The sequence below is a fragment of the Echiichthys vipera genome (genome assembly GCF_963691815.1).
Source record: "Echiichthys vipera genome assembly, chromosome: 20".
NCBI lineage: Eukaryota > Metazoa > Chordata > Actinopteri > Perciformes > Trachinidae > Echiichthys > Echiichthys vipera.
Genome location: NC_139845.1, coordinates 11,208,365 through 11,233,961, shown reverse-complemented (window position 1 = coordinate 11,233,961; position 25,597 = coordinate 11,208,365). Strand labels below are relative to the sequence as shown.

Below are 25,597 nucleotides of genomic sequence, written 5' to 3'. Positions count from 1 at the left end.
CTGTCGCTCACTGGCAGGCCTTGAGCTGACTGCTCTGCTAATCAGTCTGAGTGAAGAAAATGTGTTTTGTGTCAATAAATCCAAGTGTAAACAGCTCCAGGAGGACTCACAGCGTTGTATCATCACGTGTTCCTGTGTGTGGGAGTGATAAAGTCATCCAGTTGTGAAGATTAAATGAAAGAGGGAAAGTTTATCCCTTTCAAGGGGAATATTTCAACCTCAACAGACACAGTTGTGGGCAGTGTCGTGTTTTATAGGGTCGTGTTCTGGTGAGAGTGGATGTCCCTTCAGACTGGACACCCTGGAGGAAATGGATGTTAACTTATCCTCGTAAAACTGAAATAAAACTTTGAACTTCATGGTCAACTATTTTGTAATAGGATATAAATCAATATCAGTGGGTCTTAGTGCTGCAACAAATTGTTTTCATCAGGTAATCTGCAGGTTCTTTTTTCCAATGAATTATTTGGTCTACGTAAAAAAACAGTGATGGCTTGCTTAAATGTCTTCAAACATCATGTTCGTCACAAAAATAGTCCAAAACACTGAGTTTATCATAGAAGACAAAGAATCAGACAGTTTAGGGAGCTGAACCGGATTTGCTTGAAGAATAAATAAAACAATTAATCGCTTATCACAAATAGTTGCTGCCAATCAACTGGTATATTACTTGAATTTTAATTTCAGCTTGACAATAAACTTGTGTTGTTGAGTGTCTAATACAGGTGACTGACATGCCTGACACAACTTTTAATGCTGAAATGATGAATCTATCAACTGATTAGATAGGAAATTAATGTATTTTCCGTTTTATACAATTGCAGATGATTGATGACATGATGACATTTCTTTGGGTTTTTGACTGTTAAATAAAAAATAAAATAAGATAAATCAGATATTTTTTGGACTAATAGATAATTCATTAATCAAAAAGTATTAATAAGCACATCAGTTGGTAATGAAAATAATGTTTCTTACTATTGCTAGTTAAGCACGTACTGGATTAGTTTAGTGATTAAGCCTGCTCCTCATTATTATTTGCCCGTCTCCGGTCACTCAGCTACTGGGACAAATAAGCAGCTGCAGGATTGTTCAAGCTTTCACCAATGCCCGCCTACAGTAGCTGCCCCAAAAACCAGACCACCCTGGCAACCTACAATGCCGGCCACTATTGGCAGGTACAATGTAAACAGAACGTGACAGAAAGTCATTGTCAAACCGGTCAAAAAAATGTATTATTAATTCAGACTAAATATATTTTTTTTATGGAAAAGCAATACTTTAATTCTGTACCCCTCAAAACGCCCCGTGGGTGTATTATTATTATTATTATTATTTTTTAGAAATATAGCTTTTAATGAAGATTCTACGTATTCAACCTCTAACTGTTTGTTCTCCTGTTTTATTTATTATTTTACTTTTCAATGATTTAATCTCTGTTCCTCATGGTTGTTGTGTTTTTAATGCAAAGCACTTTTAGCTGCATTTTTTGTATGAAAGGTCCCCAATAAATAAAGTTTATTATAATAATAATAATTGTTAGTATTATTTTTTATTATTATTATTATTAATATTATTAATAATGATATTATTATTATTATTATTATCATTAATAATAATAATAATAATAATAATAATAATAATAATAATAATAATAATAATAAACCCCGCCTCTAGTTTTTCCTTCTCCGCCTGTCAGTCAAACCTTAGTCCCGCCCCTCCCTGGCTGCCTGTCAATCAAAGCCTGCCCCGCCCCTTCACTGCCTGTTTGCACGTCGAGCAAAAAAACAGCAGCGGCCGTTGGGGGGAAGAGAGTAAATAGAGAGACGAGCCTCAAGATGGCTGCCTCGCTGGGCTCCGCTCACCTCACCGGAGCTGCTACTGCGGTAGTCAAGCCGACCGAGGCGAAGGGAGCCCCTGACAACCGCTCTCAGTCTTCCCGGGATTTCAACCTGCCGCCGCCCAAAAAGCTCCGAGTCGAGGAGAGGAGCGTGAAACCCAAGAAACTCAGCAGGGACGGAGGAGGAGGAGTTGGAGCCAACAACGGTAGCGGCAAAGAGAAACTCCAGCAGCCGAGTTACAGCAGCAGCAGCGCGGGCTCCTGGAGCTTCAGCAGCCCGGTGAAGACCAGCAGCAACGGCAACAATCCTCCGGTACCTGCTCCACCGACAAACACACACAAAGTCTTCAAACAGAGCGATTTCTTCCTCCACAAAGCGCCTTCCTCCTCCTTTAAAGCCAAGAAACCGAATAAGGATAAACAGCGGGAGAAGGAGAAGGGGAAAGGAGGCGGAGAGGAGAAAAAGAAACATAAACTGCCGGTGACCCCCGGGGGTAACGCCAATGTCACTAACGACAGCAACGACAACATCAGCGGGATTAATAACACTTGTGCGGTGAAAAAGAGAGAAAATGGAGAGGTCATGTTTCTAACCAAAGGTAGGCCTTAATAACAGTGTATTTCCTTTAAATTGTCCTTGAGGCGGATTCATAAAGTTTTAGTTGTGTTTATATATTTATATTTACAGTTACTTGGCTCATAGAATCGTGAACATGTTGCCGTGAAGTGTGCAGTTGTCTGCTTCCTAATTTGTCTGGGCAGTCCCGTTTTCGGACCAGCTAACTGCACCTAAATGTTTTACATGAAGTCGTAGAAATATAATGGCTTACTTTTATTTATATATTTATTATAAAAAAATAATAACATCGAGTTAAGTGTCTGCGAAGCCCAGTTTTGTCGATGTTTCTGCGGGCTTCTTCTATGGCTGCCAGCTTTTCACCAGCTAATCCGTTTTATTTACATTTCATAAACGCCATAAACAAGCTTTAACCTCTATTCTCTCTCACCAATAAGGACATTTGTTAGTAATTATGTTGCATTAATGCGCATATATTTTTTATTTCTGCATTAAAACTGCACGCCGCTGTTGTCATAACAATATGACAGCCGCCCGCCATTATAGGGCAAGTGTTGTTTTGGTGGAGCGCCACGCCCCCCTCTGTCACCTCGGGCTGCACGGGAAACAGACGGAGCTCCACAGCTTGTTACTCCATGTTCTTCAGTAACAGGCAGAGCTCTGTTGTGTCCATTGAACCGCTCCTACATTCGTTTGTTTAAGCCACTGAACACTTACACTGAAGTGATAATATAATGACACTTGGATCCTTCTGACAACAGCAAAGTACTAGCACGTTCATGACTCAGTACCTCCACTGTAGTTTTGTTTTGAGTGTATGACCATAAGTGTGGAAAATTATAATTTCACTTGGGTGTAAGAGTAAGTTAAATAAATTCTGCAAAAATGAAAAGACAAATATAATCCCTAAAGATGTTCCTATTACAATTTTTGCTCACCGATTCGGACGCCTGAACTTGTGTATTGACCAATACCAACTACTGATCTGATCTGATACCTGTGCGTTATAAAAGTATGTATATGTATATGTGTGTGTATATATATATATATATATATATAAATACACATACTTTATATATATATACATACTTATATATGTATAAATATATATATATATATATATATATATATATACAGGGATCGACGATGGATTATTTAGGGCAGATACCAATCTTTTTTTCATCAGCCTTAGTCGATGACCGATATGGATTGTCTATTTTCTTGAGCCAATATTTGGAGCTGATACTACTTTTGCTCCCTCAATTTACATCATAAAAATTACATTACACAATTATGATAACAAATGTTAGGAACCTTTATTGAACTTAAACAGGGCTTACAGCAACACAGAGCTGCTTGTGGATGCCTGTCTGTAAATAATGCCGGGAAAAAAATATTGCCGAAGGCACCAGCCCCGCATCGGCCGATGCCAATACACGTTAAAAATCAGCCAATAGACTAATACATATATATTGTTTGACCTGACTCAGGTTTGTAAAACATGCACAATACATACAGAGAATTAATGCTGTCGAACTTTCTTTTATCATCTAGTTTGACAGTCAGCCATAACTAATAAAGAATATAAATAAACTACTTTAAAGGAGATACTTTTCAGGGATAAATGATGTGGTTTGGATTGATGTAGTCCTGTGTACCTGTATTGGAGGCATTTTCCAACAATGGTATTGGAACAGATTGTGTAATCACTAAAAATAATAAACAATAACCAACATTTTACAATATCTATAAATACCAGACACTACATTATCTAGTCTAATTACATCATGTTACAAATGTGTTGTATCTAAACATATTTAAGGTCTAACTCTCTCACATGTGGCTCAAAACATTCTAGACAGACATTATTGACATTAAATAATTAATACAATTACAAATAAGTTCTAAGATGTCACATTATTTTTATAATGCATCATTTATTAGTTCCTGGTAGAAAAATATTATATTCAATTGACTAATTGGGTCATAATGCTAATCCACTAATTTCCATTTAATTACCAACCCATTAGTGGGCCTTTTTGTTTGGCTTTTTAAAATTATTATTTTATTTACCACAATCTCTGCATTTGCTGCTTGTAAATGTTATTTGTGTGCGAGTGTTTAGAGACTAGCACCGAGTGGACACATGCAATTTTTTGTGTGTGTGTGTGTGTGTGTGTGTGTGTGTGTGTGTGTGTGTGTGTGTGTGTGTGTGTGTGTGTGTGTGTGTGTGTGTGTGTGTGTGTGTGTGTGTGTGTGTGTGTGTGTGTGTGTGTGTGTGTGTGTGTGTGTGTGTGTGTGTGTGTGTGTGTGTGTGTGTGTGTGTGTGTGTGTGTGTGTGTGTGTGTGTGTGTGTGTGTGTGTGTGTGTGTGTGTGTGTGTGTGTGTGTGTGTCCTTTCTGGTTGGGTTGTTTAAGAGGTCATGACTGCAGTGGCTGTTCAGAGCATGTCAGTGAGAACACCAGAGTGAGACGTGTTGTTGGCCGGTATGCCCTAGCACATTGTCAGAAACACAGTCTTGTAAACTGTGCGCTTGAACACCTTACAGAGATTTCAGAACAGATAGAGTCTGGTGTTAGTCTTTACTCAGAATAAGAACACAATGCATAAACTGTTAGCTTTATGAAGGTTTAAAAAAACAAAACAAATGCAGTGCTATAATTTTATTAGCAACATTATCTGACTGGGAATATGTAGATGTAGCTCTAAGTAACAATAAACAATAGCACTCCTTCAACAGTCCCACGGAGGTGCTCTTTAGCAAAACACTGAACCTCTGATTGCTGTAGGGGGCTTATATACTCGGATATTATATAGAGTAGTTTCAAATTTGAAGATGAGGAAATATGTGAATGTGGAGCTGAGTGTTGCTGGTAATGTTTCAAGGGTTAAAATGCTCCGTTTTGAGCTGCCACTTCCTGTAAAGGCTTCCTTGACTCTGTGACACAGCTGCAGTTGGCATAGGCTTAAGGTGATACTGAAAAAAATGTTTCTCTGTGTTGAGTGGCAGACTAGCTCACTTGTTAGACAGACTGCTGTTCAGCAGGAGGGGGCCCGGTGCTGGACAGTGTCCTTGAGCCAGAGAGTGAGTCCTACATCAGCGTCAGGACTGCTGCTCTGAAGCCGATTGTGCTCTAATTTTTCTGCAGGGCTCAAAAGAGCATCGCCACATCACAGTAATATTATTAGTGCTGGGTTTGCTGTTGGAGCGAGGCTTAATGCCAGGGAGCAATGACTCCTGGTTACATTTGGTCTTGAAATAAGAGACGTGAGTCTGTCAGTGAAAAAGGAAACATTACTGCTTTAGGCTGCAGCGTGAAAGAACTAGTTGTTTAGCTCAAAGGTCACAGGTTTAATCTTCAGTGAGACCAAGCTGACCTGTTGTTGTAGCCCATTGATTTACATGCAGTCTTCTGTTAATCATAACCAAATGCACTTATTCTAAAGATGACCCTACTCCTGTTTAGGTTCAAATTCAGATAAATCATAGCTGAATAAAAAAGCTGAACTACTTGCAGACAGGGCACCAAATTTTCACCATTTACCTGCTACATGCTGGTTAGATATGCAAATGGGGGTAGATTTGCTTCACTAGCCATGTTTCCATCTGGCACATGAACCACAGTTGAAGTCACAGATTAAGGTTGTTGCAAACCAGCATGGGCTAAAAAATGAGTGATATGGCCTAGGGCTGCAGCTAATCTTTTTGTAATCAAGTATTCTGCCGATTAGTACATCGATTAATCAGATAAAGAAAAAGTACATATAATATATATATATAATATTCCGTAAAATGTATTTTAATTTGGGGCGTCCGGTGGCATAGTGGTTAGAGCAGTTGTGTGTGCGTGCGTGCGTGCGTGCGTGCGTGCGTGCAAGCGTGCATGTACCTGTGTGTGTGTGTGTGTGTGTGTGTGTGTGTGGCTTTCAACTCAGACTCAGAATCATCGCTGTTGTGGTTTAACAGTTCTAGTTTGCAGTGGACACATTGCACATTTTTGGCTTCTTTGTGTTTTGTAAGCCTCCGTCGTTTCCCGATGCAGTGGCGTGCATCCGCAAAAGCGGTCCATGTGGAACAATGATCCCTGCGCCGAACAGGTGTTTTAATCAAATCATCCAAGCAGAGATTTTTCATGGAAAACTTCTGTGTTTATAACTAGAATAACATGAAGGAACTGTTTAAACCAATGAAATACATCTATGTTCTGATTTTTTCCAGTATCCTATTGGCTTATTTTGTGCAATTGTTTTGGACATCACTCTGACCATTAAACCAGTCATGTAAACCAGGGTTATTGAGGAGGCAGGGTTGTTGTGAAACATGTCTGAATAGCAGTAATTAGGTTTTTCTGTGTGCGTGTCAATGCAGCAGAATCCCCGACTGTGTCTGGGACTGCTCATCTGTAGCAGTATACAGCGGGGAGGGGAAAGGGGAGAGAAAATGAAGCTTGGCTGCAATCAGCACCCAATTAAGTGACTGTCGGCTGGGTCATTTGTTCCGTTCCAAAAAAATGACGAGACACTTATCTCCGCGTGTGCTGTATCAGTTCATAGGAATGACAGAGTGCACGAAGAACCTTATTGCTAATCATTTTGAAATCAGCATGAATGGTGAAGTTTGGTGTTGCCGAACCAGCAGGGGTGGACTGACCATCTGGAGTAGCAGGATTTTCCTTTCGGGCATGTTTACCTGTAGTGTAACGGTGGGACCAACAACACTGATCCAAAAAGATATCAAAATATATCGGCTCCCGTTTCATGTCTGTCGGGCTGCTGGTGTAGTCCTACAACATGACCCAGAAGTGATGTGCTTGGTAACGACCAGCACTTTGTCACCTGAGACTGCTCTTCCAAAGGTGATCTCTAATCCTTGAATCCTTGATTCCTTTCCAAAGTACAAGGAAACAGAGATTTCCTTATTCTACAGTATTAGTTAATTCGTTTCACAAGTAAGAAAATCAAATCAGAAAATCAGATACTCCAAAAAGGATAAATAGCAGCTAGGTGGGCATTAAAATGTCTGTAAGATGACAATAACGTTTGCAAATTTAATAGAGTAATTGAATCTATTTAAATTTTTCCATCACGTTATCTTGTTCAGGGTCACAGGGGCTGGTCTGGAGCGTATCCAGCATTCATTTGGCAAGAGGTAGGGAACACCCTGGACAGGTTGCCAGTCTTATCACGTTGCTAACACACATTCAAACCGGGCTGTGCTATAGCAATACACGTTGCTGTTCCAGGTTAAGATCCCATATTGTAAAAATCGAGATTTCCATGTCATTTTTTAATATAAACAAGCTGGTTAAGGTGATATTTAAATACTTTGAAAGCATCAAAACACTGGGGCATTAGCACTGTGTTTCATTTGTAGTTCTACTTCCCCTATGCCTCTGGTATTACATAACAGCATACGTCACACGGAGGTCCCTAGGAAAGCAGAAAATTGCTCATTTTAAATTAATTATGGCATTCTATATTTTAAAGCACTTTGAACAACTTTTAACATCATTGCCATCTAACCATGGATAAATTTCCTTGCACCAAATGTACAACTGCAATTCATTGTGGGGGATATTCACCTCTGGAGTGACCATCGTTGTTCACCGCTCCCTCAGCCCTCCGAGGGTCGTTCTCACCAAGTTAGCCTCAGTTTTTCAGACAAATTTTACGAATGTTGTACATTAAAACATGTAAACATATAGTATAAACCTAAAAGTGAGTATAATGTGGGGCCTTTGTAATGTAAAGGTCTACCGTACATTCATAACTTGTAATGATTAGTGATTGGAGGAATCTTGTTGTCAAAGTCGAATTTACAAACATTAAAATGTGGATACCCAATTGCCCTTGTGAATGTACGATTCTCCTTCCAGCTCTTAAAAGCTCAGTTGCAGTGGGGGCCGACATAGTTTAAGTTAACAAACGGCCTGCCTCTGGCCCTCTATCTTTGAAAGTGTGTTCTCTCCTGTGATCATTCAAACAGTGAAAACCACCTGCTGCGTTCCTCTTCAAAATCTGCAGCCGCAAGAAATCCAGAAAAAACTCTAGTTTTGTGCTGTTTTTCCCTGAAAAAACTTAACATCGTCTTACATTTTAGTTACTGACCAGTTTTGACTCTCAAGCTTTGGTAAACCACCATGTTCTTCAATGTCTGGTCAGCCACCTGGGCTAATTTATCCCCCACTGCCTCTAAATTAAAAGTTTCTGAATTTTACCGTCTGCCATGGTCTGACATGTTTTCATAAATCTGGCAGTAGATCTAAGTTAGACCTCCTTTCTAGGCAGCTTCCTGTGGAGCTAAATTGATGTTTTGAAAGGTGCTGTTTTTTGTTTCACGTGTCTGGTTATTTTACACCATTTATTTTGCAGAGTTCTTGAATGGTTTGTTAACATTCTTGGCATTTCTCCTATTAACCACAGGGTGGGATAATGACTACCTGCATGTTAAGTAGCAAAGAAAAACGACAGACTAAACTTCAAAATGCCCAAGTATTTATTTAAATATTATCATTGAAAAGAGTGCATTGATGTACCTCTAATTCTTGTACTGCTCCTTTAATCCTTTTTACTTTCAAAGCATTTTCTTCTTTGATCCTGAGAGTCCAACCCCACTGTGTTCACTTTCCCCGCTCCCCACGTCCACAGGAGAGTGAACAGTCTGAAAACACAGCCTCCTTTTAAAGACGGATCTGACTGAGTTCAAAGAAAAAAGTTCTTTGGGAAGGAAGAGAAAGAGAGAATCAGCGAAAGAAATACTGAGGAAAAAATGAAGGAGTTTTTTCTCTTGATGAAATGAAAGGAAATAAAGAATCAAAGGAGGAGGTGTATAAAAGATTTGATAAAAGTTAAAAGAAGTTATTTAAAGAAAGGTGCGATTTTCACAGCTCTGCTGGAGATGATGATTTACACCCATCCGCGCTTTTACCCCCTTCACATTGAGGGGTTAAATTATGGTAGGTTTTGTGTTAACCTGCGTTGACTGAGCCCCCCTCCACGACACAGGTCAAAAGGTGGGTCGGACAAGGGTCAATGTCAATGTAAATTGCGCACTACCAAGGTCGCTAACAACTGGCGAAGGACAATTTAAGTTATTGGTTGCAAATAGGAGCACACAGAAGCCCATACAGTTGTAGCCCAGACATTCGTCCGTGATGAAGGTGTAATTAAGCGGCAGATGACCGGGGCAGTGTGTGGGACAATGTAACGTATGTGTACGTGAACATGAACATACTAAGGCTGCTGAATGAGAGAGGCATCAACCGTACACAGAAACAAACAAATTGAATGCACTGAAAAAGCAGCACGCCTACACCAAAGTTGATGACCACAGCAAAAACCGGAGTGGTATGGCGTGAGAATTCGCCTAGACCTTCTCACGAGTGTGTATATGACAACACTGGCACACATTTGTGTTTTTATGTCACACATTTGTGTTTTTATGTCACACATGTTACTGCAAAATTAAACCCTCCGAACCCGTCAAGTCAGCTAATGGTTGTGTGTTTTGGTTTTGATGATGAAATGTTAATGAAATAATCCTAATATTACAGGGCAAATCAGTTCAGTGAATGTTTTTAATGTTGAAGATAATGGTTTATTATTGGGATCTACTAATATACTGTGCAATGAGGAATTCAAGTACCAAACCTTAGTTCTGGTGGTGTACAGCTGGACTGGTGTGTGTGACTGACTACCTCAGCTACTGAATATGACCCCAAGCCCATATCCAGCACCTGAGGTAATTGGTATCCGTTGCTCCTAGGTTGTGACCGACGTCATATCTGAATGGTTGACTGGCTTGGTTTGTATTTACAAAAGGAGGGTTGAACTAGTGTCAGGTAACCCTGATCTGACCCTGGTCCTTGTTGTGAAAGAAGTATAAGGCACACTTTGCCTCTCAGACAGCACAGAAGAGGTGTCTATGATGGTATAATTTTTGCTTTTTAAACTGATGCTCTTATCCAGAGCAATTTGCAATGAGTGCAACATTAGAGTGCTTTCCAATCCCTCGATCTGTTATATTCCCTCAACACCAAAATGATTCTGTTAGACGGAGAAATGCTGGAAGAGGAAATAAGATGAGTCAAAAAGCAAAAGGGATGATTTTCAGAGGAGAGTAAGAGAACACGAGACAGTGATGAGTTAGGGGGGAAGAAACGTGAGGTATATACTGATGAGATGTAGCTTTAAGATTATGAGTGAAGATGCAGAGTGACTGCTGCAGTCTTAAAGGGAATTGGAAGGCCATTACAAGATAAGAGTAGAGGCTTGGTGGAGAAATAGATTTGTTGCAGCAGGAAAAGGCCACATGTTGGCAATAGTGAGGAAAAGGTGATGTCCAAAGTGTAGCGCTTGGAAAGAGTTTAGTTAAGATGTTGGAGAAAAACAAGTGTGTAGTGAGTAAATCTGTTTCTACCATCGAGACCTGAAGCCTCCCTCTCTGCTTCCACAGAGCACCCCAACAAGGACAAGGCGAAGGAGAGAGACCGAGAGGAGAGGGAGAAGAAGAAGGTCAAAGACAGAGAGAGGGAAAAGGAGAAGAAGAAGCACAAAGTGATAAACGAGATCAAGAGGGAGAACGGAGAAGTCAAACAGCCCATTAAAGGTTGGTGGAACCGCACACACGTACTGTATATCCAAAACAAGGGATTTACTGTTTTGGGCGGAAAGTTAATCACTTGCTCCACCAAATGTTAGAAAATATTCATTAAATGCTCCAAATCACAATATCCCAGAGCCTTTGATGGGGTCTTTACGTTGCTTTTTTTGTCCAATCAACAGGCCCAAACCAAACAGTATGCAGTGATATTTCAAATGGACAGAAGCTAATTCTTACATTTGAATGTGTGCTATTGTTGCTTAATAATAGACATCAAAATCGCATAATTCTTGACCTTGGAAACAGCAGCCTGACAAAGAAATCTCACAGAAGGGCCCCTTACTTGTAGTTTCTAAAGGTCATAACATCTCGTCGCCTTCCTCAGTCGTAATGGAGATATTTTCTCTTGATTGGCTCATTTATAAATTGATTATTTTCGTTTGAGACTGTAAGTTGGACAAAAAAACATCCCCTTTGGCTGTGGGAGATTTCGGTGGTATTTATTCCCCACTATTTTCTGGCATTTTATACAGTACATTAACAATTATTAATAATAACCACTGATCAAATAAACCACATTTTACTATTGAAAACTTTACCACAGTAACAGTAAACTCCATTGTTCGTTTAACCGTTCAAAAATGTCATAAAAATATAGCCTGTAAAACATTCCTGTTCTATAATTTCTGTGTGCATAACTGTCAACTTGTACACAACACAAACAAATGAGCGGCCTCAGTCGGGCTCTTTTGTGTGTACGTTATCGTGTCCACCTTATGAATGTGGCGGCGAGTGTCATTGTTAACCTTTCGACAATAGTGAATTATTTTCCGAGCGCTGTGACGTAATGTCCGTCTCTAGCTCCCTCTCTCTGTTCTTGGCTTGACCTTTTTAAACAGACATGCACACGCACACTGACATGGGTACATGAACGCTGTTGTTCCTCAGATTGATTCGATTTGCCCCGGTCAGACTCACAGAGTCTCTGCGCTGGTATGCCATGAACGCACCGTGACGTAAGGCTTGGATCACATACCATAGCTAGTGTCTGCAGATGGAAATTACAGATTGGTCATTCACCACCCTCTTTCAATCTGTAATGTTGGTTCATCTTCTTGATGTGAGTGTAACAGCTGGGAGGGTCAATTGAGAGAGAGGGAGAGGCTGATAAAAAGAGCCAGTGTGTATTAGGTCCGCAGTCTTCCTGCCAGAGAAGCGCGTATTCAATCATGTGTGTTTACGAGTATAGAGACACTGGTGGGAATCAGAGTCGAGCGGGAGACGAGCAGGAGACTGTCCAACACCAGAGAGCAGGTTTTCAATGATAGTGAGCGAGGCGTTTAATCAGAGAGTGTTAAACGTGCAAATGCTGGGAGTGACAGAGTCAGGGAGGTGAAGTTAGAAATTTAATCAGTTAGAGTGTTAAGTTTACAATTGAAAAGGCTGACAGGGAGAGAGGAGCACCCAGAGGGAACATGTATGGGAAATCAATAAGCAGCAAGCAGGTTTGTATGTGTGTGTGCGTGCGTGCGTGCACTGATCGTGGTTGTCTAGCCAAGTGGTTTGCTCTCGTATGGATGTGTGTGTTTGTGCGTAAGCAAAAGAGAGAGATGCCAATTTGTTCACATTGGGATGTTATTTTTTTTAAATGAGAAAGAAAACAAGCCGATTTAGAAGAAGGATTTTCTCAGTACACATTAGGATATCTCCTCAAGTGCTTGTTAAATTATCATATTGAATTATTGCCCAGCTCTGTCATCTATTTTATGTGTAGAACGTCAATAAAGGACATTTTAAAGATTTTTTTTGAGTGAACAGATGCAACGACAGATCATATATGGCACATATAGTCAATTATTGTAGTCGATGCAAATTTCCCATGAACAATTTTGATTTTGATTGATTTATCACTTATAGTCAATCTGTAAAGCAAAAAGGCTAAAAATGAGCAGGTTGCACTTTTTTAAATGTTGATGAAAATGTTTAGCGACTTTTGGTCAAACAAAACGAGACATTTGAAGGTGTCAGTTTGGGCTTTTGGAAATGTTCTGATATTTTGTAGATCAGAAGATTAATCAACATAATAAGTGACGGATGAATCGATAATGAACACATATCCAGTTGCAGCCCTCTCGATAAGCCAGAAGTTATCATTGTAATACGTCTGTCTACAGTGAAGTCTTTACAATTAGGTTTTTATTGAGGAAAGAGCAATTATTAAACACATGCAAGTACAGCTATTGAACTTTATCTTTCAGTTTAACTTTATTATCCCCAAGGCACACAGACTTGAACATAAAACACAATTAAATACACAACACATATGATAAGAATATGTAAAACATGTGGTCATGCACACAAGTTTACATAAAACAGTATATACATGCTGTGCGCATTGAACACAATCTAAAAGTCTTTCATTTACCTGGACCTGAAAAAAGAGCCATTGCTGAAGGCTTTTATTCTGCAGGCACACAATGAACACAGTTACAGTTCTGTAAGTAGTTGCTTTATAAAACACTGACTACATCTGTATTTGTACATTAAAAGTCCTTTTTGGTTCTTGGATCAGAGCAGAATGTGATTGGATACTGGGTAAGAGTATTGTTGTTATTATTGTTTTAATCTGAACATGAATTTCAAAGTTTTATTTTCAGTATCTATATTTGAAGCTTATATCTGTTTATTACATTTCATATCAACATCACAATATCAAACAAACGTATCACACATCACATATATTCTTAATATATTACTGCTCTTCTGTGGATTGAATGACGAAGGTGAAGGTTTGTGAATAACACTGTGTGTGTTGGTTCAGATTGGGGGAAGGGTGACCTGTGGGTTAAAGAGATTTTGGATTAGTAGCTTAGTATTGTACTGCATATACTGTCTTGCTGTTGCTCTCTTTTATTGCTCTCTCTCTTTCACACACACTCACTACAGCACGTGCACTACTTAGATTAGCTATGGCGCATGCGCTTTTAGGGCATGTACATATCCATGTTTTTTCATTACATGGTGCATATTCTGGACGCAAAGTATGGTGCAGGTGGCATAGGGGTTGTATTTAGTCTCTTCTTTAATCATGGGTGTGTTTTAGGTGTAACATGAATGAAACCATTCAGTGTCATCTCCTGCATGCACCCGGAGCATTTCTGTTTATGTAAATGTACGATAAACTATTTAACTGAGGAGGAGGAGTGCTGCCACATGTCCCTGTGTGTAACAAGTTGATAAGATAATAAATTAAGTTGCTGTTCCTTGTGTGTAAAAACACACTGCAGAGCAGCAGCTCTGCTTTTTCCACATTTTTAGAGGAATGTAATTAATATTTTCCCATATTAAAGATGTATTATTTTTAGCTATTAATCAGAATGTTTTTTGTTTATATTGTTATGTATTTTTTTTTTTATCCAACCGGCACCATCTGGGGATTAACCACGTGGCCGCGGATATAACTGCAGTCATACTATCTGAATAATGTGCCCTTCAAATAGCAATAAATTCTGCGCCTTTGAATTTAGACCAGGCTTTTTGTTCAATGGCTCAGTCGCTTGCTACCTCAAGATAGCAATGCACCATCATTGCACCTGGCCACACCTAATTTTACGACCAACACATGGGCGCACCGATGGGCGCAAGTACACAACATGGGGACTGAGTGTAAAAATGACAAGTGGTTCGGTCTGAAACTAGCAATGACAGCAGCACTGCTTTGCGCTGGGTGTAAAAAAGAGCCCATTATGGTACTCTCTCTCTCTCTATCTCTCTATCTCTCTCTTTCATTCTGTTTCTCATTCCTGCCTTATCTGGCGTTAAACGTGTGTGGGGTACAAACTAGACTGTGTGTGTGTTTGGGGGATGTGAATGAGATGATAGCTGATATCTGAATTATGCTGAGGCAGCAGCTATCAACACACACACACACACACACACACACACACACACACACACACACACACACACACACACACACACACACACACACACACACACACACACACCCACACATAAAATGTATACATGTCCATTTGTTTACACAACTGCTGGGCAAGAATGAACCAGCCAGCAATGCATTTCCAAATAGATGTGACCAGCTCTGACACTCACACTCACACTCACGAATACAATAGAACTGTGCATATATTTGCATGTTCCACTGTGTCCTCCCTCAAGAGACGGTCCACCATGAACGGTATTATCTGTGTTCAGATATGCCACTCGAAAGCTTGTTTCCTGGCTGAGTCATATCTGCTTTTTTCCAGGGATGGCATTTCAGGACTTATTTATTTCATGCAATCAACCCATGAGGTGCACACCACCTGGGGGGGGGAGCCGCAAGTCATCTGTCTACACTTGCAGCCCTCATTATTTTTAGTTTTATCTTTTTTTTAAAAAAAAAAGAGAATTCATCAGGTGTTAGTTTGTTTAGATTAAAAAGTAAATCATAGTTAATAATGCGTATAAAGTAAATAATACAATAATCTGGTTGGATGTCTTGTGTTTTACTGTGTATTGTTTTTTTTGTTTTTTTTACCAGTTTTGACAGCAGCATCAACAACTCATTTACGGTTTACCCCATTTTTCTCTTCATCTCATTTTACTGGAAGCCTTTTCTGAGCTTGAGCTGTTACAAGAGGACCTGATTCACTGTAGAGTACAGTGAAAGGGGGGATGAAAATGGCTGAGGATTGGTTTGTTGATCCATCAGACCGCATATTTGAATAGATTTTTTTTTACAAAGCTCCCCACTCCCTTCAAGCCTTTCTAAAATTACATTTGTTCTCGTATTGTTTTGTTGATCTTTAAAGAATGTCTTTTCCGTTAAAAGATATCTTCCCTATAAGTAATACGGTCATTCCCTGTGTGTCTCTCTCTCTCATTCTGCCACTGTCCAGATGAAAAAGAGAAAGTCAAGATTAACTCGGAGGAGCTGCAAATAAAAAAAGTGAAGAAAAAAAAAAAGAAGAAACACAAAGAGGGAGAGAAGCACAAACGAGTGAAGATGTACCACCGCTCCTGCCAAACCATTTGTGCTGGCCTGCTTCTCCTCCATCCATCTTCTCCACCTCCAAACTCCTCTTCTTCAACCTCCGATCCCACTCATAACTCTCCATTGTCACCATTTAAGTCTCCTCTACCTGTTTACCCTCCAGCTAACATCAAGACTGCACATCTCTTACCTTCCTCTCCTCCACTTGCCCCCAAATCTCTCTTAAACTGTTCTCTCCTCAACTCTCTCAACTCTCCGTCATCCTCCATGAAGACACTACAACCGTCCCAAACCAAACTCCAGCCACAGTGCACCTATCCTGGCATGGCGGGCCTGGAGTTTGCCCCTTACATCCACATAGAAAACCAGCCTAATGGAGGGGCCCTGGTGGCCCACGCCTACACGTCCCAGCTCTCCTCCCTCTCAATGGGCCAAAGGCAGAGATTTGCCCAGGAGTTTGTCACCTTGGCTTTCAGCGAGGACTCATCCCAGGTATGGCAGAGTCAGGCATTGATCAAATTATTGAGCATGTTAACAGTGTAGAAGACTGTTTCATTTGTTGTTGGTCTAATACTTAAAGGTCCCATGTTGTAAAAGGTGAGATTTCCATGTGTTTTTTTATTCTAAAGCAAGTGAAGGTGCTAGATTAATACTGTGAAAGTATCAAAATGCTCAATCCTCAGAGAAATACGCACAGTCCTTATTCAGAAACTCTGTTTTTAAAACGAGCCATCCGGACTTCTGTACGGTTGTGATGTTGCAACTATATTATATATATAGGTAGAAGGTAGGTTACCTGGAATTCACTACTGGTACCCAACAGAAACTTTTTCAGAACTTTATTGTCTCTGTAATAACAAAAATGAATTTCAGCTGTAAGAAGTCCAGACCTATTAATCCTATTTACTTAGAACATTTTGTTATTTGTTTTTTAAATGTTTTACACACCACACAAAATAAAACTCCTCCCTACTTCCCTCTCGTCCTCCCGAACCCGTCCTTACAACCTCCTGCCTGTCAGTCTGTCACCAGGACATAGAGAACGCTGTTGTTTGCTCAAAGCGTATCAACACCACCACCACTTTCGGCTCGCCGATATATTTTATTACAGCGAGCGTTGTCTGTGTGACGTTTTGACCAGGCCCTTGCCCTGATTCACTGTGACTTCAACAAGCTCCAGAGGTGATTTTATCCCTGTCCTTGTTTTTCAGGCAGCTCATTACGTCATGGGAATTGTCCACGGAGAAGCCAGCTACCTGCCTGACTTCTTGGACTACTTCTCAACCAAGTTTCCATCCGCTCCAGTCAAAATGGAAATGCTGGGAAAGAAGGACATAGAAACCACCACTATGGTTAATTTCTACTCTCAGGTCAGTCTGACACATCCACACGTGTGTGTGTGTGTGTGGTGGGGGGACATGTCACTCGTCTGAAAAACTTATTTATACAGATTTTGTCTTTGATTATTATCTTCTGGACCTGCAGACAGAGAGAGCACAGAGCAGATTGTGAGCGTTCAGACATGAAAAAGACCTGAAGTCCAAAATAGCAAGAGGAAAAATGCTTTCCAAGCCTCCTCCATTCTGTCCTCTGTATATAATCTATTTGGCTCAATATCAAGCTGAGTATCACAACTGTCCACGAACACAGGACATGTTGAGGAACCACAGTCATGAGATTAACATTAATGTGACTCATGCAGTAGGAGGTTGTCTGAGGTCTGTTGTGGGTTTTATAAATTCAGTTTACTAACTGCGTGTGTGGTTTGTGATTTCTTTGTTATTATAGAACATGTGCGGAGAATAAGTCTCCCAATTTGATCTTTTTATAGCGCACATATACTGCATTTATGAATCATTTATGAAATATACCATTCAGTATGTGTGCATGTGTATATATAAATGCAGCAGAGAGTCAGAATATGTATGTAAAGCCAGGCTTGTCGCTGTCCATCTGCACATATATGATGTCACATCTTCCACCCTAGTAGCCAGCATTATCCTTAAAAACAGAGATTAATGAAGAACGAAGGCTCAAGGAAATAACTTAAGAAGGGGAAAAGAGTGGTTAAGAAACTGAGAAGATGAATGGAGGGAATGAAAGATTTCGATGCAGCACAAGTCAGAGAGGATGAAATGATGATGGGCGAGGAAATGGATCGGTTGAAGGAAAAGACTGGATGACTGCTGCGTGCGGATGAAAATGTTGTATTGTTGAGGCTTTAACCATCTGCTTTGAGCATCTGCCTTAATTTGCCCAGCATTAAACAGCTCTTAGCATTTATACAGATGTCTGATTTCTCAGAGTAAATGACAACATTAACAATGACGGCATAGTTGTGTGCAGACAGGGGACTCTCGCTCCACTGCTGCTTAATCTTACAAAGCAAAGGTTATTAAGGAGCGGAAGGAAGGAAGTAGAATGAGAGAGGAAAACACGTTAGAGGGAAGTCAGCAAAGTTACAGAGTGAAAGGTGCTGAGAAGGGGGCTACACTTTGAATATGATTGGGATAGAATATTGATACGGCAATATATCGTATTACTTCCTCTTGCATTACATTATCAATACACTGGTGTCAAGTATTGATTACAAAGGGGATTTTATTGTTTGCATTCATTCATTAGTTTTTTTTAGTTTCCTGTTAAATATGTATATATAATGAAATGATGCAACACATGGACGTGTGCGTGTGCGTGCGCATGCGTGTGCGTGTGTTAAAGAGGCACTAAGCTAAGACTTTATTCTAGTTGTTGTACATTGAGTTATCGTAGATGATTGTGTTGCAATGTATGGATTTTCACAGAATTACCTCATTGGGATACCATTGTTATTGTAGGCAACATGTTGAGATAGTATCGTGTCGTGAGTTACTTTGTGATTCCTGCCCCTGATCTTGAACTTAAAACAGAGGTTGGTATCAGAATAGGAAAAAGACAGAACAGGTAACAGAGGATGTGAAAGCAAGAAATGAGAAACTGTGAGACAGGACTGCTGTCAGCAAGTCAAGAGATGTTTTTCAAGTATGGGAGCCTGTCTCCAGGCTGTCTTTAACGACAATAAATGTGCGTATTGCTGGTAGTGTCTGTCTGGATTGTCTCCGCTGAGCACAGTGACACAGCTAGACCTCTTTATTTTAGAGCTGTCCCACATCTATAGTTCACTAATGAAAAGCCTTTTTTGCCTCAAACCTCCTCAGTGGCTTCGTATTGAGATACTGGCTTCTCTTTTTCAATGTGTGTGTGTGCGTGCGTGTGTGTGCATGCGTGTGTGTGTGCAGCATATTATGCTCTCTTTTCTCTCCTTTTGGCGATTTGTATTCTTATTATGAAATATTCATAATGTTATTCAGTGTGTTTGTTTCAGTTTTGGCCAGTTCTGCTTCAACAAACACATCTTTCATCTCTGTGTGTGTCTGAATAAATTCAATCAAGATAATGAATGAACACACGTACTGTATATTGTCCATTGTTTAAATCGAGTTTTCCCTGCGAAACGGTTTTCTGAGCTGTCCCTTTAAGAGTAGTATTCCTTGCAGGGCTAACGTCATTGTCCACTGGTCTTGTTAATTTTTTCTCCCTCCCTCCTACCTCTCAGCAGTGACCTTGGGAAATAGACATACAGTCTACACACACACACACACACACACAAACACAAACAGATGTGAGAAGACTGATATATATATATACGTGTACGCACACACACACACACACAGACACACACACACACACACAATGATAGATTAATGATTTCTCTCACATTTTTCCTCCACCTTTCTTTCCCTTCAGCTCGCCCTCTCTTTAGTGTCTCCCCTCCCTCTGTGCTAGTCCATCTTTGTCTTTTATCCCGCTTCTCTTTGTGTTTCTGCTCTATCGTGTGGTTCTCTGGTCTGTTCCAGCTGCAAATGACTGGAAAGCTTTGTACTTGTGAGAGGAAAGGAAGGGAAGAATTGCCTAGTTTTGTCTCTGAGACACAATCACCCACACACTTTTTCACTTGTATTCGATAATGAGGTGTGTGGGTGTGTGTGTTCAGAATTTGACTGCAGGTATCAAAAGTCGCCTTACCGGCGTTCAGTCAGCTACTGAATACAAAATACTCACGTAGCCTGAAGGCATTTTCAGTGGTGCTAAGGATTATAGAAGATTACAGCACTCTATTTTCTCAGGGCATGTGGAGCCCTGCAGTCAATACATGGTGTGCTTCAACAGTGAGGTAATTTGGTCTTTACACTTTAGTCACTAAGTAATAATTTAGTTACGACAATGCGATAGAACAGACGGCAGCATTTAAATTCTATATCAATCTGTGCTCACTTTATGCTTGTGCGTTTACTCATATTGTAGCTGTAAAAGAGCATTAACAGCAAGAATATGGTCTGCAGCTCATATGATGGACACAATTAAAAACATATTTAGAAATTGAGAATTATATGTTAATTTAATCTCAATTGTTCTGATCAATGACGTAATCATCCTCCCTTAGAACAATTATTCAACAGGTGTACTCTAGTATCGCATCAGATCTAAAATATTAACCCAAACATTAAGCAGTTCACTGATACATTTATTAGAAATGTTTTATGAACAGAATATTATCCTTCTCCGCTGAAAGAAAATGTGTTCACAAGAATACAGATTCCAAGAGGCAAGGGAAATTAAAGTAAGAAAGCAATATTTGTCTCATCCAGTTCCACCTTCAGCCAAATAAATTAGCTTTAATATCTTGAAAAACAGTTATCCAACCAGTGCATTCCTGCATAATAATAACAATAATAATAATGTTTATTAACACCTGTGGATTCTGTGAGAAAGACAGACAGCTGCGCAATGAATCAGAACTGAATCCAAATTGCAATATGGACTGGTGCAATATCTGTTATAGACAGAATATGTGTCAAAATATTCTGAATGAAATGTTGTGGTGCTGTAAAGATATCCTGCAGAGAAAAATCTTTTGTTTGTTCGGATCCTCGCAAAAAATCACATCATGATCATTTTAATACATTTTTCAATGAAAAGAAGAATAATGATGCAAAAATGACTATTCCCTCCAATATAGTGAATCATACATCAGGCGCAATATCGATCAAAATTAGCGCAATTTGATATTTGCCTTGTATTGTGCAGTCCTGCTGTGCAATGTTTTAAATTAAGTTTAGATTAGTGCCTGTTGAAGCTGGAGTCGTCATTGATAAATTGGGGTTTTGTGGTAAATAATTTGATTCATAGATGTAAATACCTGAGGGTTAAACCCCAAATGAACTAATAGAAGAATTAATTAAATCTACTTGTAAAATGCTAGCTAGCATGCTGATTCTATTAAACATGGCGCTGTTAAGGTGTGAAGGTGAATTAGGTGAATTAGGACTGGCCTTGTTGTCGATTATTGTACGTATGAGACGAGATATTTGTCTTTTAGATATCACAATAAATGCTACAGTATCTTTTGGTTTAAAGGCTCAAAGGCATAACAGTAAAGTGATTACATTTCCTGAAATTACCAGACTGTTCTATTATTTGTCTTTACTTATTCATTATATCCACATTATTGATGTTTATTTTTGAAACATCTCATTGTGTAAATATTTTGTAAGAGCACCAATAGTCAACCCTACAATTTTGTTGCAATTTGTATTTGGAGGTATTTGGTCAAAAACATGTTCATCCTTTATCCCCCCCCCCCCCCCCCCCGTATCTATGTGAATTTTGTGGTGCTCAGCATTTGACAAAAACACACTTTCTATTACATCAGCTGATCTGCTATTTTACAGTTTCAGATTGAACATCGTCACAGCCAACACACTAATTAGATTCAGCTTATGCCTCCATGCTACACCACTGTAGGCATTCTGCTACTACACTTTCATGTGACCTGGATGCACCTCCGAACTCTCTTCAGTCTCCACCACAGTGTTTACAAAACAAGCCTCAACTTTGCATCAGTCTCGCATTATAGCCTTTAAACCATGCACAAGCTGCGACACAGCCGTGGTGTTAACTTGGACTCAAATGAAGGTGGAAAGCAACCATTACATTATTTTAAGTCAAAGTTTGTTTGTGCATTCCTACGCCTGTGTCTGTGGCTTATCCAAAGGAGAAATAACGTAAGAAAAGTTCACGAGGCACCAGTCAGCAGCAAGAAAACTTTGTTGTGACACAGGCACAGTAATAGACTTAATAGTACTCTAGAGACTGGACTGGACATAATGATTTAGACAGAGAGAGATACACAGAACTGGGAAAGAGAGGAAGAAGCAGAAAGACATGCAAAGGTCGTGGAGATGGATGATGTCATGAAATGGACTCCGCTAAGAGAGAGTGAAGGATGTGTTGATGAGAGGAGAGAAACTTGTTATGGAGTTAACAAGGGGGTTACAGTGGCTGCACCAGAGACGGAAAAGACACCAGGAAACAGAGAGGTTTGATCTAATAGACTTCCCACCAGAGACTTGAGTATTATGAGAGAAAAAATGGCAGGAGGAGGAGATGGAGAGGCTGACAGAGATGAGAGATAATCTCAGTAAAACAGCAAGTGGGTAGTGGAGGGGGAGTGAGACTTAAAGATACTGCTTTTAGCCAAGGAAAGTGACAGCAGGGGAGAGATGACAGTAACGATAATTGTATATAATGATGTCGGCTGTTTAATCTTGTGAATTTGTGGAATACCAAATGAGATGCCGTGCCTTTTTAGATAGAGTAAAAATGATTTGGCTGCTTCATTCTTTTGCATTCAGAATTTTTATTGTTGGACTTGTTAGCATTTACTTTTTTCCCCCTTTTTTTAAATTAAAGCTTATTCGAGTTTAGCAATAAAAAGAAACCTGTTAACACGATGTCGGTCATTTGTTGTCAGACATGCACCCGTGTGTGTGTGTGTGTGTGTGTGTGTGTGCTTGTGTGGCGTGTGCGCGTGTGTGTGCGTGTGCTTGTGTGTGCTTGTGTGTGCGTGTGTGTGTCACTGACTGTTAAACATATTCGTTTATTTGAGGCCGAGGTAGTGTTTCCCAATACTCCTCCCGTGACCGTGAGAGACTGTTCCCTTTGCTATCGACTGGGTGGTTATTCTGCTGTTAAATTATGCATTGTGTAAATACACACTCGCAGATACACAGGAAGGGAAAGTCGACGCTCATAAACACACAAAGTATGCAGGGAGATGAATGCCTACACTCACAGATGCACAGCACACACGCTGGCTGAGAAACACAAATGCTTGTAAGCATTAAGGCGTTTGAATCCATGGGTGCACACAAACACGCTTTTCCTCTCAGTATCTAGGTCATCGACTCAGTGAGACTATTTAAAGTTGTGATGTGTTTTTACGCGTGTGGAGTATTTCAAGCTTTAGTCATCATCATCTTAGGAGGATATTACACAGTGTCGGGGCACAGATACAGTGAAATGAAGTGAACAAACGCACCACATGGCTTGGCCCGTCTATGCATGATAAACTGATTCATTTAGTTCATTTATCACAGATTAGATGAACACCAATAGGCAAGTATTCAATGCATATAATTAGAAGTGCAAGTGAAGAAGCAAGAGCTTTTTTATTAAACAAAACACATTACTGCTGACAAGACAACATGCCGACTTTAAAGGGGACCGACTCTACAGTGTGTTAGTATTTAAAATGTGCTTATAATCATACTTGTAGTTTTACTGTTTTGTGAACTCTGTCCCATACCTGCTGTGTGGACAGGTTTTTTTAATATATATATACTAGAGCTGAAACTAATAGTCAATTGAAAGGGAATCAATGGACAGTTTTCATAACCTGTCATCCTTTTATGTCATTTATCAAACAAAATTGTTCCACATTTGCAGGTTCCAGCTTTTGAAATGTGTGTATAAGGGCTGCCTTTCTCTTTCATATCACTTTGAATGAAATATATTTAGATTTCCACTGTTGTTCAAACAAAATAAGCAATCTCTAGATGTCACTTTAAAATGCCTGCAGAATTTCCCCAGAGCTTAAAGTATTTTGTGAATTTTGTGAACTTAATAATAATCCTGTTTTGTGATGAGTTGTTATTTTAATCTCGCTCGTCGACCCAAATAATCCAGTTTTTATGGCCATTCTCTGCTAATTATCCAGCCAGTATAAATAACCAAGCTATTGGATCAACAACAGTTCCTTATTTAAAGCAACACCGTGGGGGAAATGGCTGTAAAACACACACACGCACACACACACGTACACACTCACTGACTTGAGAGCTGCTATGATCAACAGTCCTGCACGGCCGGCCTCTGAGCATCTGTTTCAGGATTTAGTGCCTTGCTCAAGGATACGCCTGGGAGCTCCTGAGAACCTTCCCCCTTTCAGTCTTTTGCCAATTCACTATTACTATCTTCAGCACCTCTCCTTCCTTCTCTAACCTGCACTCATCTATTTTCTTGCCTGTCACACATACAGTATTTCCAGCCTCCCCTACGTGTTTTCTCTCTCTGTCTTTTCTGTCTTTTGACAGCTTGTCTTCCTGAACTTTCTCTCCCTCTTCCTCTCACCACTTCCCCTCCATCTGTCTCGCATTCCTTCTCTCTAGTGTATCCTTGCTCTCTCTTCCCACTGGTCTGCCTCTCTCTCTCTCGCTCTCTCTCTCTCTTTCTCTCTCTCTCTCTTTCTCTATCTCTATCTTTGACTTGTTGTCAAGTGGTGACTCACTAGAGGCGTGCAGCCAAGTATCTGGCCCACACACACACACACACACACACACACACATACATCCTGATCAGCCAAGAGTACAGCATGCAGGCCACATGCTGCACGTACTGCACACTCACTCACTCACTCACACACACAAAGACGCTGTTGAGGGCCAAGGGTATGGGAGACGTGTTAGACACACACACACCATCCTCTGTCTACGGAAGGCCAAGGGAAGAGCAGTAAACAGTCTATTAAGTCACACCGGTGAAGCATAAACATCAAGTGAAACTGCCAGCACACACACGCAAACACACACAGTCGGTTTTGACACAGTAGGGATTAACAGCTTCCACATCAGAGCCTGTTTTTTTTGTTCCTCTGTTTTGTATTGCAGTCAAACGATACTAAATGCATATGTAAACATTTATATTTTACACTGCAGCCTGTTGGTATATCGATATCCCTCATCAATACCATTGTACAAATACAATAAAAGCCTCTTTAGAAATCCAATTAAGATAGTCTCCCATTAAATGTAATTTCATCAGAGTACATCTCATACAAGGCTACATAGAACAATAGGACAACACAAGGAGTTGTGCTGAGGATTTGTTAGACTATTAAGAAAAATACACATTTCTGCTACACCAAATTCTGTAGAATTTTCCTCTTATTAAACGATTGAAGGTCCCATATTGTAAAAAATGATACAGTATATCCATGTCTTTTTTGAGGGGCAGGTCGAGGTGCTGTTTAAATACTGTAAAATTATAAAAACACTCAATTCACAGAAAAATGCACATAGCACGTATTAGGAAACTGTGACTTTAAACGAGTCATCAGGACTTCTGTATGACTGTTATGTCACAGCTTATTATATATAGGTAGAAAGTTCAGCTACAGTGCTGTTACAGTCATTCCCTGGCTGC

At 40.0% G+C, this 25,597-nt stretch overlaps 1 protein-coding gene across 1 annotated transcript in view; it reads left to right on the top strand.

Moving 5' to 3' along the window:
• The first annotated feature begins 1,781 nt into the window (after positions 1 to 1,781).
• Positions 1,782 to 25,597, top strand: part of LOC310962783 (uncharacterized protein) — a 37,592-nt gene continuing 13,776 nt past the window's right edge. The window contains exons 1-4 of the mRNA XM_083935356.1: positions 1,782 to 2,439; positions 10,873 to 11,025; positions 15,921 to 16,507; positions 17,227 to 17,385. Of these exons, the coding sequence (XP_083791482.1) occupies positions 1,839 to 2,439; positions 10,873 to 11,025; positions 15,921 to 16,507; positions 17,227 to 17,385 (1,500 nt within the window). The 5' untranslated portion in view covers positions 1,782 to 1,838. The remainder of the gene's footprint in view (positions 2,440 to 10,872; positions 11,026 to 15,920; positions 16,508 to 17,226; positions 17,386 to 25,597) is intronic.